We start from the raw sequence: 14350 nt of genomic DNA, 5'->3' as shown, positions 1-14350 counted from the left end.
CAGCAGCAGGTGGGGGGGTCTCTCTCCGCTGCCCTCCTCGGAACAGCAGCAACACCCCCCCGAACATCTGCAACAGAGGGAGGACCAGCCGGCTTCCCTTTCCGCAGGCTGACAGCAGCTGCAGCCTCCTCAGCCTTCCCTTGGAGCAGCAGCAGCAGCTGGACGGAGCAGGTCCCTGAGAGCACCCTTCATCCCTGCCTCCTCTCTCCCTTGGGGACCACTCGCATCCCTCTCCCTTCACCACCAGCATCTCCCTTGGGCACGATCAGCATCCTCCCTCCCTTGGGCACCGCTAACATACCCCCTCCCTTAGGTACCACTAAGATTCTCCATCCCTTGAGTACCACCAGCATTCTCTCTCCCTTTAACAGTAGCATCCTTGAATCCTTGGGTACCAGCAGTATCCTTTCTCTCTTGGGTACCATAGCAGCCTCTCCCCCTTGGGCACCTCTCCTCTCTCCCTTCATCACCAGCATCCTCTCTCTCTTGGGTACCACCAGCATCCTCTCTCCCTTTCCCAGCCTGATTTCCCCTGCTCTTTCCATCCTCAGTAGCATCTTCTCCCTCCTCCTCCCTGGGTCCCATTGCCGTCTCCCTCTCCTCCTCGTCCTCTTCTGGGCAGCCCATTTCTCACCTCCTTGAGGCCCCTCCACAGCAGCCAAGACGCCGCGGGCTGTGCTCCGAGTGAAGAATGGGACGTCGAAGCTGGCCAAGCCTCAGGCGGCGGCCGAAGCCCCCGGAGGCGGCGGGGGCAGTAGCAGCAGCAGCTCAGGGCTTTTCATGGAGCGATCCCAGAGCCGCCTCAGCCTCTCTGCCTCCTTCGAGGCCTTGGCCATTTACTTCCCTTGCATGAACAGCTTCGATGAGGAAGATGCAGGTAAGGGATGTGGTAGAAAAAGGAATACCTGTGGCTCTGACTGGCACCTCATCCGCACTAGAGAAATGATCCAGTTTGACACCACTTGTACTGGTCTGGTTGAATGCTATGGAATTCTGGGAATTGTAGTTGGTTGTGGCACCAACAACCAAGTACAATTCCCAGAATTCCATAGCATTTAGCCAGGCCAGTTCTAGTAGTGTCAAACTGGATCATTTCTCCAGTGCAGATGCAGCCCAGAAGAAAACTGAAGTGTGTGTTGGGACACAGACCACACCTTCACCAGCTTTCCTCAACTCGGCTCCTTTGGGACAGGTTGGACTACAAATCCCATCACCCCAGGGCCTGACCAAGTGGCCTAAAGATGCTGGGACTTGTAGGAAAACGTTATCTCTAGAGAGGACCCTGTTCAGGAAGGCTGAGGTGTAGCGGAGGCAGTATGTAATATTACCTTGGCTGCCCTTCATCAGACATACTTGCCTTTCCTCCTCCAGTTGAGAAGACATAATCCAGTATCCTGAGGAACTGTGTGCCTTAATTTGTTGCTATGAAGATGTATTCATTGAAGGGGGAATGAATAGATATGAGATGCTAGAGACTTGGGTGACATCAGGGAGGAGGACAGAAAAAGCTTGCTGCCCACCCCTGTCTTTTTCATTGTACTAAATATATACCAGCATGATGTAAAGGAGTTGCTTCCACACTTCCAGCCTCTCCCACACATTTCCAGCTGTGGAAAAGAAAGATCATGAATGAAACCAACAGGGATGTTTTACATTTTTGTCTGCTGCTCCTGATGGGGAAGGTCCTTCATAGCTTGGGAGGGGGGCATTTTTTTCTTCTTCTCTCTGCCTCTCACCCAATCATCTGATGTGTGAATGGTGAAGGACATGAACTAGGGGTGGGGAATTAAAGAAGGTGACAGAGAAGCAGTGGATTTAACATTGGGTAGGTCAAGGGCATTTTGGAGACAAGTGACAGGAAAAGCGTTTTGGTATACTGTACAGAGCAATGAAGAAACTGAGTCGGGTAGCTGCTGCTGGTGGAAGTGATCAACATACGGATGGGGATGGTTATTATTTGCTGGAAATGATAGGCAAGGTGCAAAAAAGGTAGCCACCACTGGGTGCATAAAAAGTTGTGGGTTTGTGTGGTTTTCTCTGTACCCAGGAACTGGTGGATTGTTATTTTAAAAATATATATATATAATGAAACCATACTGCAAATAGGGGCCGTTCTTACCCAACAGGACAGTGAACCAGCTATCTGTGAGCACAGTTTGGCTTTTCAACAGGACAGTGTGTTTAGAGAGACACTGACTGACTCAATCTCTGCCTGACTCAGTATGAGTGACGGATGACACCCCCATTTAAGCCGCCTGATTCCCTTTAGCAATCTGCCAGCTGCTGCCCACTGCACATGTTGTGTATATGCACTTTGAAGCATACTGAGTTCGGATCCTGAATTAGTGTGCATGGGATTAAAGGGTCATTCTTACTCATAATCAAATGAACTCCCTGCCTTTTGATTTACACTGAAGTCAATGTATTTAGAAAAGGACAGTGCAAGTCTTAATCCTTCTATTAAGCTCTTCAGCCTTCTGGATAAAGTGATGAAAGGGAAAAGTTTAAATACAACTAAAAAAAAAAAGCCCTTTCTGATTGTACATTCTGTCCAAGCTATGCAAACGTCAGCATGGATCTTGTAGAAAGAAAATACCACCTTGGCTGTTCACATAGCAAGGCCTGCTGCTCCAAGAATAAACATTCACAGCTAAAGTATGCTCCTGTTATGGCAAAGCTATATCTGTAAAAGCAATCTTCACTGAAGTCCACAAAGCTTAAATATATTAATTGGTTAAAACAATATTGGCTTAAATCCAGGTGCTAGGCTCAGATGCTAGTGTAGACCCATTGAATCAACTGGTTATTACAACTTATATAAATCCTATTACAGTTTGGTCTAATTGGGACCAGCAGCTGGGTTTAGAACAGCATGCTAGGGATATTTCTGATGAATGAATCCAGCAACTAGTTGACTTTGAAAAGGAGGGTCATTTTTTCCTGGCAGGAGCATAAGTGGTTCTATTAACTAGGAGAGAGGGATGAGTATTTTATCAACCCATTCAAATTAACTTTAAAATTACACTCTTCATTGGCCAGTATTGGCTACAACATCTTCTTCATAGGATCAGCCTGGCCTGGACTTGCCATAAGACAGGGAATAGTGGGCAGGTAGCTGAAACTGAGTATCATGAAAGGACAGCAATTTTTTTTTTGTTATTTAATTTGTAACTCTTCTTCATTTATTGCAAGGTATGGGAAGACTTGCTTGTGGTGTTTTTCTGCCTCATATGCCAAGATATGGCATCTTTTGCCTCTTCAGTTCAGGCAGCAAAATGTCTTCAGACATCTCTAGATTTGATGGTAAATCTAGGTAGCTTTATTAAATTTGTGAAATGGCCCAGAGCCAAAATTCACCAAATCATACTGCTTCTTCTTTGGCCAGACCTCACCTGTGTCCAGTCCTGAGCACCACAGTTCAAAAGGGATATTGACAAGCAGAAGCATGTTAGAGGGAGTGACCAAAATGGTGAAAGGCCTGGAAACTATGCCCTATGAAGAGCGACTTATGGAGCTCAGTATGTTTAGCCTGGGGAAGAGAAGGTTAACAGGTGACATGACAGCCATGTTTAAATATCTGAAGGGGTGTCATACTGAGGATGGAACAAGCTTCTTTTCTGCTGCACCAGAGACTAGGACATGGAGCAATGGATTCAAATTACAGGAAAAGAGATTCCACTTAAACATTAGAAAGAACCTCCTGACAGTAAGAGCTATTCAGCAGTAGAATATGCTGCCTCAGAGAGTGGTGGAGTCTGGAGCTTTTTAAACAGAAGCTGGATGGCCCTCTGTTGGGAGTGCTTTGGTTGTATATTCCTGCATGGCAGGGGGATGGATTGGATGGTTACAGAGTGTCTTCCAACTCTATGATTCTATGATTCTTTGAATCTATGGCAAAACCATTTACCATCTACCAGGCTTGCATTTCAGAAGGCATAAGGGGGAGAAAGTCTGAGATCACTCAGGGAGGGAAGTCAGACTCACATCTTCCCATTTTCCTCTGGAATCTGATCTTGCCTTGAAGATCTAGCAACACTCAAGACATGTGCAGAAACTAGACAACAATGTGCAAAATTACACAAGCCATTGCTGCCAACATGAGGAATGGGAGGGATTGTAGTATTAAAAATCACAAATAGTGTAGGTGCATTCATCAACAAAGGTTAGGGATGTCAGTTAATTAAGATGTGTGTGCATTAGCAGTCTTGTTGTACACTATTTCATTACAGTTCATCTAAGGTAGACCTTGGAGGTGTTATCTGGGGACTATAGTTCCCAGAGTCTCCCATCAGCCAGCATGGTCACTAGAGAAGTAGTGGTCACTAGAGAAGATCCAAAAGAAGTAACTTTTCCAGATCTGGCCAATGGGCATATGCCAGGAGCCCTGGTTGCGCAGTGGTTAATGCCTGTACTGCAGCCACTCACTCACAAACCACACGGTTGTGAGTTCAATACCAGCCAGGGGCTCAGGGTCGATTCTACCTGAGTACCCAGCTTGTTGGGGGCAATCAGCTTACACATTGTAAACCCCTTAGGGAGTGTTTAAGTGCACTGATAAACAGAATAGAAATGTACTTGCTATTTGCTATTGTTATTGTCATCTACGATTGCTTGCATATTTCCTTGCTGCATGTTGCTTGTCATCTTGGATCTGTTGTCTTTGGGAAGGTTGTGTATTGCTGTTTTTTTTAAAGGTGATGTGCAAATGGCATAACATTAAAGGTGATGTGCAAATGGCATGTACTAATGCCTTTCTAGTAGGCATGAGACTGAAAGAGAATTTGGAATTAATGGAGGATGTGTATTGTCAGAGAAAACTGTGGCCAGAAACAAATAGATCAATTGTTGTTGTTGTTGTTGTTGTTGTTATTGTTGTTGCTGTTACTGCTGCTGTGTGCTTTCAACTTATGATGACCCTATCACAGGGATTTCTTGGTAACATTTATTCAGAAGAGGTTTGTCATTGCTTCCTCAGAAGCTGAGAGCATGTGACTTTCCCAAGTCACCCAGTGGTTTGAAGGCCAAGCTGGGAATCAAACCCTATTCTCCAGAATCACAGTCAAACCACTACATCATGTGATGTGTGTATTGGTAGGGGAAACTGCTGTGGATTTACTGGGGAAACAGTGGAAATGTACATCTTTATCCTTTTCTCCACCATATTCTTTTATTGTAAGCACCAAACACAATATATCATATTCAGGCTATGTTCAACTAACAATTGAAGTTTTTCTCTTATACCATACTATACATATACACCCTTTAAAAAACTGAATTAAGTCTTAGCTTACATCTCATCTATACCTTCCCCAATTCTCAAACTGTAAATCATCTATTTATCCTTATTTTAAGAAAACAACAACACCCAGCATCCAGTAGTGAAATAAGAGCAGCCAAGTAATGCCCTAGATTAGGAATGATATGGAACATCTACACAAACAAACACACATAAGGGGCATCATACAAAGCTTAGTGCTTGTTTAAAATCTGGAGCATTAATCAATTCAGGACCTGGAATGATGTATGGACTACACAAATTGTCCATGGCACTTGAAGCAAGCCACTTGAAAAGCAATGGGTATAGGTATACCTGAACCATTTCTGAATTTTTAAAGTAATCAAAGTCAAATGCTCACATATGTTGGAAGAAATCATTTGTAGACTGAAAGATGTAAACATGCAGTGTGGGACAGAAGATCTAAGATTATGATCTTCCAGGCCCTAGTTAATCTCATGGCCTACATCTGAACAAAACAGCTTGGAGTATGTGTACTATAATTAAATTGATTATATGATGTTACAGTAATAATAATAATTATTATTATTTATGTTTTTCCCACCTCTCCTGACGGATCGAGGTGGGATTACAGTCAATGTCTAATTCAACGGTACATAGCAATTCTAATTACAGTTATTTAAAATCAGCTTATAAAAAATAAAATATTATCTAAAAACATACAATATACAGATCACAGTTAACATCCTGAGGTAGATTTCTATTTGAGAGTGGTTTCCTTTATAGAGAGTCAGGGGGGTATGCTTGTCGGAAAAGGTGAGTTTTCAATGCCTTCTTAAAGGCATCCAAAGTAGGAATGAGTTGAATCTCTTCCAGGAGATTATTTCAGTAAAATAGTACAGTTACAATTAAAAAAAAAGCTCTCAATTGAAATTACTGTAATACAACAGGTGTTACTTTGGGGAGGCAATGAGTGTCTAAAAACAGCTACTCTTCAAAATAACATTAACAGGTAGCAATGTTTTTATGTATCAGGTAATGTTTACTTGTTACTTTGTGCTGTTGTGAGGGGAATGCTTTAGGGGCATTTTGAGTTTTCTTCCCCAGAATTTTAGGCCATTTACTTTTTTTTAAACAAAAAATATGCCTGGTGGGGATGTAAGAGAGGACCTTTTCAGCGTTTGCTTCTAGGACCTGAAATGTATTTTCTAGGATAGGGTAAGCAACTTAAAATGGTTGAGCCAATACAAACGGTCCTTTCAAATGCCATCTTATCTAAAAATACAGATCCCTAAACATCTCAGAGAGGCATTCACCCGAGCAAGATTCGACCAACTTGATACCATGGTTAGACATGGAAGATTCCAGGGTATCCCTTATAATGAACGAACTTGTATTTGTGGGGATCATGAAATTGAGGATCTAGCACACATTTTGTTTAGATGTAATCTGTACCAAGTGGAAAGGGAGCAATACCTTCATCCCTATATTAAACGAACAATATTCTGGGATACCCACATCAGAATATCATACTTTATGAGTGGACAAGATTCAAAAATTTCTATTGCCACAGCTCGGTTCCTTCATAAAGCATCACTGTTGAGATCTAGATATGTGGGGATGATTGGTGTTAATTGTAAGGGTGATGAACAGATTTGACATACGATGACGGATGTTTTATGTTATTTCTGCCTCCCATTTCAATTTCAATTTTAATTCTGTTTTACTTTCTATGGTAACTATCTTACATATTACTGTTCAATTGTGTAACCATTTTATTTTTACCTGTTTATTAGTATATCTTTTAGCATATATTGTATACTTTTTAGATATGTATAAGCTGTATACAAGTGGTGCATGTTCTGGTTCTGGTGCATGCTCAGGTTATTCATATGTATCTATATTGTATTGGGGTTTATTGCACCTAGTGCACTATATTTACATTTTATATATAGGTGTGTGGCACTGCTTTAATACTACGTTACTAGTATTTTGAAACGGCCCTCGGGCTATTCAATAAACTGTACTTCAGTATTTTCTAGGAGGCTGGAATGGTCTCCTCATTTTTTCCCTCTGACATGCTTTTGCGAACTGGCTGTTTTAAAGACAATGGCAAGTATTCTATATCAGCTACTTAGCTAGCCATACTTAAGTAAGTAACCTCTCCTGGCTTGGCCCTGCCAAACCTGATAGAAACCCCATTCTCCCATGCTCCAGTTGCCAGGAGACTGGGGCCCCCGCTCTCTATGCAGCTCCATGCAGTTCTGCCTGTATGGTGCCCAATATAGCAGGTTGGGAGGAAATTACAGTCGTGGCAATAATGTCACAATTGTGACTAAATATCGATCCTGAGTACACTGAAATATACTAAAGTAGTTGATGCAAAACACTTGTTTTTAATAGTGCACAATGCTACTTTTTATCTTTTTATTGTTGTGATGGATCTTGTAAATTCTTTTTAATGTTACACATGTTTCTGTTAAATTTTAAAATTTTAAAATCTATATTGTATTTGTTTTTAGAATTCTGGAAGAAAGGGTGACAATTAAATAAGCAAACAGTGAAAGGAGCTATTTTTTAAAAAAAATATAATGAGTGTTAGTTTTAATATTGAGTTACATATCAAATAAAATGTTAAAAGTAACTTTTCAAGCTCTGAGAATAACTGATTTCAATCTCATGTCAAAATCTTACCTACATATGAAGCTAGAGTAGTTAGTATGCTAAAAGTACCAGCTCTCATCCAAATCTAACCTACATGGAGATCATGGTTTTGTGTTTTCTAAGTCAAATGAGTATCCGTAGCAGTTTTTTCCAGCACCACATCTTAAATGAACTGATTTTCTTGTCAGCTTTCTTCACTGTCCAGCTTTCACAACCAAACATAAAGGACAGATACCATCACATTTTCCCTCTAAACGATTTTTACCATCTGTGCCTCCTGAAGAAACCAGTGTGCTTTGAAAGCTAGGGTGTTGTATTTTGTACCTTGGTTGGCCTGATAAAGATGTCACTGTTATTTGTATTTTGGGTTGTGTTATACTTTCCAGTAATGAGTTAGAAGCTGTCACTGCATCAGCAGTAGTGGCAGATGGGCTAGGCAAGGAAGAACTGGTGTGTGATATTTCCTCAATATAACTAAGTCTTTTGGAGAAGGTGATAAGTTGAAATGGGGCAACACATTGCGCATTTAAGGCTGAATTGCCTTGCTGCTTGTGTTTTATTTTAGTTTCATCTGGAAGCAGCTTCAGACCAATTGTGCCTGACTCAGACTTAATGTCTTAATGGAACCAGGACTTGAAGAATCAAAGCACAAAGATATTTTGATTCTGAACCTTGCTATCTCCAATGAACTTAGGAGCAATCCTCAAAGTAGCTATATAAGTGTATGTGGAATGGATTTTCCCAGCAATGCAACATATTTTGGGCTGCCTGAGTTTTCAATAGATAATTAAGAACCATTAGATTTTTAAAAGACATGTACCTGATGGAGATGAAAACTGGAAATGGTTTGTTCATATGGATCAATGAAACTGCCAGCATTTTTTTCCTACTCTCCCTGTGGGATGGCGATAAAGATGAGGAGTACCTGTACTTCAAAACTTACCACTGCTCTATAGTCTCAATTGTCCCAGCAGCTTAAAGATTGGCTCTCTCTTCCTCCACTGTTGCATATTGGTTTGAGTGTTGGACTATGATTCTGGAGACCAGGGTTCAATTCTCCGCTCAGCCATGAAATCCACTGGGTGACTTTGAGCAAGTCATATGCCCTCAGCCTCAGGAAAAGGCAATGACAAACCTCTTCTGAACAAATCTTGCCAAGAAAACTCCATGAAAGGTTCATTTTAGAGTCTTCATAAGTTGGAAACAACTTGAAGGCACACAACAGCAACAACAACAACAACAACAACAACAAACTGCCACCTACCTTCTATCCAGGCATCTCTGATCAGAACAAAAAACCAGGGTAAAGACAAAAAGCAAATCTCTTGTGTCCAGATACGATGACTGAATAACAATAGTTATTGGGTTTTCTTCTTCTTAAATATGGATGACTGAAATAACAATAGTTATTCAGTAGTCCATATTTAAGAAGGAAACCCCCCCTCCCTGAAATCCACAATTGGAAAATACATGTCTTTGATAAAAGTACATTTATCGCATGGTTTTTAATATTTATTAGAACAATAAAGAAAATCTCCACTATTGTGCAGGCTTCAGAACTCCATCTGGTTTTGTTGTTCTTGTGTGCCTTCAAGTGGTTTTTGACTTATGGCAACCGTAAGATGGACCTATCACAGGGTGTTGTTGTTTTTTTGGCAGAATTTGTTCAAATGGGATTTGTCTTTGGCTTCCTATGAGGCTGAGAAATTTGCGCAAGGTCACCAGTGAATTTCCATGGCTGAGCAGAGCTTTGAACCCTGGTCTCCAGAGTCATGGTCCAACACTCAAACCACTACCCCACAAAGGCTAGGTGATTCAAAAAAGTGGGAAACTTAGGTCAAATCAGTTGGCTCTGAAGTCTGCAGTTAGACTTTGTTCCAAGAAGAAGGTTTCATATTGCACAAATTACTGGTACTGCAATATGTAGGTATCAGTTTACTCCTAGCAATGCATTCTGGCACCAATTACCAATGGCCAGCTTCTATTTATGAAAATACAGGAGCTGACTATAGGGTATTTTAGCTCAGAAGTTTAATAGTTGCATGAACCAAATGCTAATATTTGGAGTTTCAAAAAATAAATAAAAAATTACAGTGCAAAATATGATGGACAGGTATGGAAGGAATTTGTCTTGTTCGCATAGGCATGGAATTCTGCATTGCAATACAATTTCTGAATACAAGGAATGCTATTGCAGGAAATGAGGAAAGTCGCCCCATCAATACACCCCGAGATTCTTCAGTGTTCAGGTTTTTAAAACTAGATCAGACTGCTAGTTTCTGCTGAAACCAAAACCTATCAGATACACCTCCTGAGAATGTGAAGGCTACATATGTTGAGATGAAACTTACTGTCACATTAACTTGCAGCAAAATCTAGTGGGAGAACCATAACATGGGAAATGCTGAGCAGTTTCCACTGCCCCCATTGTTTACTAGTTAAGGATTTATTTCAATTTTCTACCCATTGCCTCTTGACGACTGAAATGCTCTTCTTTAGAAGGAAGGAAGGAAGGAAGGAAGGAAGGAAGGAAGGAAGCAAGCAAGCAAGCAAGCAAGCAAGCAAGCAAGCAAGCAAGCAAGCAAGCAAGCAAGGAATTAGTTTAGCTATTTGTGAAGGAGTTTACAGGAGATGCCATTAGTAACAGGACAGAATGGCTATAACACAGACATACACTATCAAATGAAGGCAAGAAATGACTGTACACAACCCAATAAACAGATCAGATTGATTGCAGTTTATTAAGAGGATATCTTTTGTGATGTAGAGCATTGTAAATTACTGTCGAAGAGCAAACACTTATACAAAATTAAAGTTAATTGCATTTATAGTACTTCCAGAGACATGGCACAGTAAAATCCAGGAAGCTGTTTACAGAGTAGGTGAGAGTAATATTGCCCATACCTTTCACATTTGCCTTTAAAGGTTTACCTTTAAAGCCCTAATATAGTGAAGCATTTTTAGCCTGAAGGCTGAAGTCCAATTTAGGAACTGTCTCGGGGACAATAATTAGGTGAGCCTAAAGCAAAATGTGCGGGTCTAGATGTTAATTCTTACCAATTTGGACGTTTCCCCAGGAATCAGACAAGACATGGACAAATTCTGGGGTTGGTCACTGGGAAATAGGCAAGTTCATTGTAGCAGCTTTCATGTCTGCAAAGCACTGCTCTGTTCTGTGCAAAATAAAGTCTAAATACTTTTAATTCCTTATCTGAAATAACAACAAAAACATCTTGTAGGAATTTCACTGGCAGCATCCTGATTAAAGGTTCTGCATCCTTGCCTTAGAGAATTTTTGAAATCAAAGCAGACAATTCTGGGTAAAGTCCTGAGGGGCCAGGATGCTGAAATCCTCTCCACCACCTATGATTTAGTGCTAACCTACAGAAGGGCTAATCTTGAATTTATCATATAACTAGATGTCTCCTGGGTTTTGTTTGTTTATAGTGCTTGTTTTGCTGAATGATGTTTTCCCCCATATCTCATTTCCTTTTCTCTGCCGCAGCCCATTTCCTTGACATTATATTTTTAACCTTAACCATGCCATCTTTCATGAGCAATTGTGTTTGCAAATCTGTCTGTCATACAATGCCAATATACTGGTATTACTCCGACATTGCAATTTCTTCCTTTGCCTTCTGAATGATTTAATAGAGACAGTGTGTACCTAAATCTATGCCAAACCATATCAAAGCCTAAAGGGAAGTCAGACTTTCTGGTGAAGAAAGTGATTTCACAGCTGAGTACTCATCAGAAATCCATCTCTTAACTAAACTTCTATCTCTGTCAGTCTAGAGCATCAATCTTGACGAGTCCTTCTCCCTTCTCCTTGAAGATATCCAACTATCTTCAGCAGGAATGGATTAACAAGAACATGAAATAAAATGAAAGAAAGGTCTTGAATTGAATTTCAGACCCAAGGTTAAGCAGTCAGTCTAATTTATGCTGGGCTACATATCATCTTCTTTTTGAGCAACCTATGAATTCCTTCTTCCAGCAGCAAGAATTCGACCTCTGAACCCTCTATTGCTTTTTGAAGGTATATATTGCCAGCAAAGAGACTTCGGGGATATTTTACGGAAGACAGAGTGCTTATGTGAGAAAGCCCTAAAACTTGTCTTAAGGGTTACTGGAGCAGTGAAACTATTGTAGCATACCCGCAAACATCTCACAGATGAAAACCAGGATATGTATGGGCAAGCAACATCATAGTTTGGCTAAGGTGGCAAAAGCTATTAATGAAGAAGAATACACAAGCCAGGCGAGGCTATAGCCATTTGCTTTCACATGAGTCTACTGGAAAAGACAAGAATCTTCCCCCTTCTCTCCTCTCCCCCATGCCAGTTCCTTCCTCTGAAATATAGCATATAGCACCTGGTATTTGTTGGCGGAGTCCTGATACCAGCTAGGAATGAGCAGAGGTTAGTTTACACACCTTATCAGAAAAATTAGACTTTTTCCATTACCAATGTTATTCACCTTGAAATTTTTCTCCTTGTCTGGGAAGGTGCACAGAAACATAGTACTGTAGTTCACAGAGACTCCAGTCCAGTGTGCCAAAGCTGGTAACCCTTCTTGCAAGACTGGCTGGACTCAATATCTTGGGAAGAACAACTAAATCTTGCTGGATAGTCCCTCCGATTGTTCCATTCCAGGACAACATTTCTAAGAACAGGGAAGCTCAACTACTGCTTCAGTGAAATAGTATGGATAATGTTAACATTGGAGGTGTAACTTGACAGCATTGTGAAAAGCCAGACTCACTGATGAAGCATGCTGCATACTAGCTTCATAGTTATTCCTTCTTTTCAAGGAACTGCCTTTGGTGAGGTCTTTCATTGTTCCTCAGAGAATTCTTAGTACTGTCCATCAATGAAAATCCTCAGAATTCTTTGGATGATACCACGACAGTTATAGCTGTATCCTGATTTGTAATATACTCAGAGCCCTACAAAATGTGAACCTATCAATTTCAGCTCTTGCTGTAATGGCATACGTACTTACGCAGATAAGGAGCGCAAATGTGAACATATTAATATATTTCATTTTTTATGTTAAGTATGGACTATAAACATTCCATCCATGGATTAACCTTCTATGTAGCACACAGAAATGAAAGTGTATGTTTTATTTTGTAGCCTGTCTTTCCTCTTTGGAATCTGGGATGCTTTATTGGGTTCTCTGCTGCACCTTTCTGATCTGCATAACAACCTTGTCAGGTAGGCTGGTCTGAGAGATTTGTATGACTGAGTCAGGGCTCCTGGCAGTCTGGCATGCTGTCCACACACCATCCATTTTGATTCTCAGAACTGGTATATCTCTAGTAAAAAGCTCATGCTTATGCAATTGACCCAATTAAGTGTTTTCTTTTTATATAGTGGGCCTTTGGTATCCACTGGGGTTTAGTCCCACAACCTCCTGTAGATACCAAAATCCATGAAAGCTCAAATCCCATTAAATACAGTGATGTAGTAAAGTGGTGCCCTTATATAAAACGGCAAAATCTTTTTGGAATTTATATATTTTTTGAATATTTTCAAGACATGGATGGTTGAATCCACGGATAAGGAATCTGTGGATATGGAGGGCTTGACTATATTATTTTTCTGAATCCTGAACCAAATAGATATGGGTTAAAAGCTTGAAACACACACAAGTAAGTTTTTAAAAAAGTCATAGCCAAAATAACTGAACTAGCCTCTTTGGATAGGTAAAGAGCCTCAGGTGTTTGATTCCTCTTCTTTTGAAGGATGGAGCTACATGTGTCACACAGCCTGTTCTGCATCCCCAAAACTAGGCTGCTGGCTGCCCGCAGGTGTGATAGATGTGCCAGCATGGAACAAAAGTTCATCTGCTAGTCCAATTTGCTTCTTCGTGTGGAATGTGGGGGAGGAGATGCTGTTTCTTCATTATCTTCAGCAGACCCTGGTTTTTAAAAATAGTGTCTACTCTTAAATACCTTCCCTGTCACAGGAATAAGATCCTGCCTGTTTGGAAGCCAAAGCATTAACTACTTTTCAAAGCAGTCAGGATGATATCATATTTTGTATTGAGTGTATTACACTGTATGATGGAATGACAGAATAAATTGTACAGTATTGCCAACAAACGTGTCAGAGTCAATCTAAATGAGATGTTAATTTGATGGCTTGGTAAAAGGACAGTTAATCCTCATTGGCTTGAAGTTTTGCAGCCTCCCTGGACACTTGTGAGACGTGCATTCTGCTCACTGGCAAATATTTTGTTATCTGAATAGTTCTAATGTGACCCCCCCTCCCTGCAAATGTTGGCACTTCTTTTTGTCTTGATTTGTCTTGATTGGGATGTGTACTTGAATCACAGACAATGGGAAAAAAGATCCTAACATTCATGTTTTAAAATCTTAGTATGCATTTTGAGGAAAGAATATTATACAATAAAGGTAATCCATCTATCGATCACTTTATAGTT

The 14350-nt window shown here is 40.7% G+C and overlaps 1 protein-coding gene across 2 annotated transcripts in view; it reads left to right on the top strand.

Annotated features, from left to right (window-relative positions):
- Positions 1 to 410: 410 nt before the first annotated feature.
- Positions 411 to 14350, top strand: part of RIMS4 (regulating synaptic membrane exocytosis 4) — a 117213-nt gene continuing 103273 nt past the window's right edge. For both annotated transcript variants that reach the window (XM_089513933.1, XM_089513932.1), the window contains exon 1: positions 411 to 877. In XM_089513933.1, the coding sequence (XP_089370059.1) occupies positions 781 to 877 (97 nt within the window). In that variant the 5' untranslated portion in view covers positions 411 to 780. The remainder of the gene's footprint in view (positions 878 to 14350) is intronic.

The sequence above is a fragment of the Sceloporus occidentalis genome, unplaced genomic scaffold (genome assembly GCF_023333645.1).
Source record: "Sceloporus occidentalis isolate IW3139 unplaced genomic scaffold, rSceOcc1.0.p SCAF_3, whole genome shotgun sequence".
In the NCBI taxonomy this organism is placed as follows: Eukaryota; Metazoa; Chordata; class Lepidosauria; order Squamata; family Phrynosomatidae; genus Sceloporus; species Sceloporus occidentalis.
This window is presented reverse-complemented; position numbering and strand designations above follow the sequence as displayed.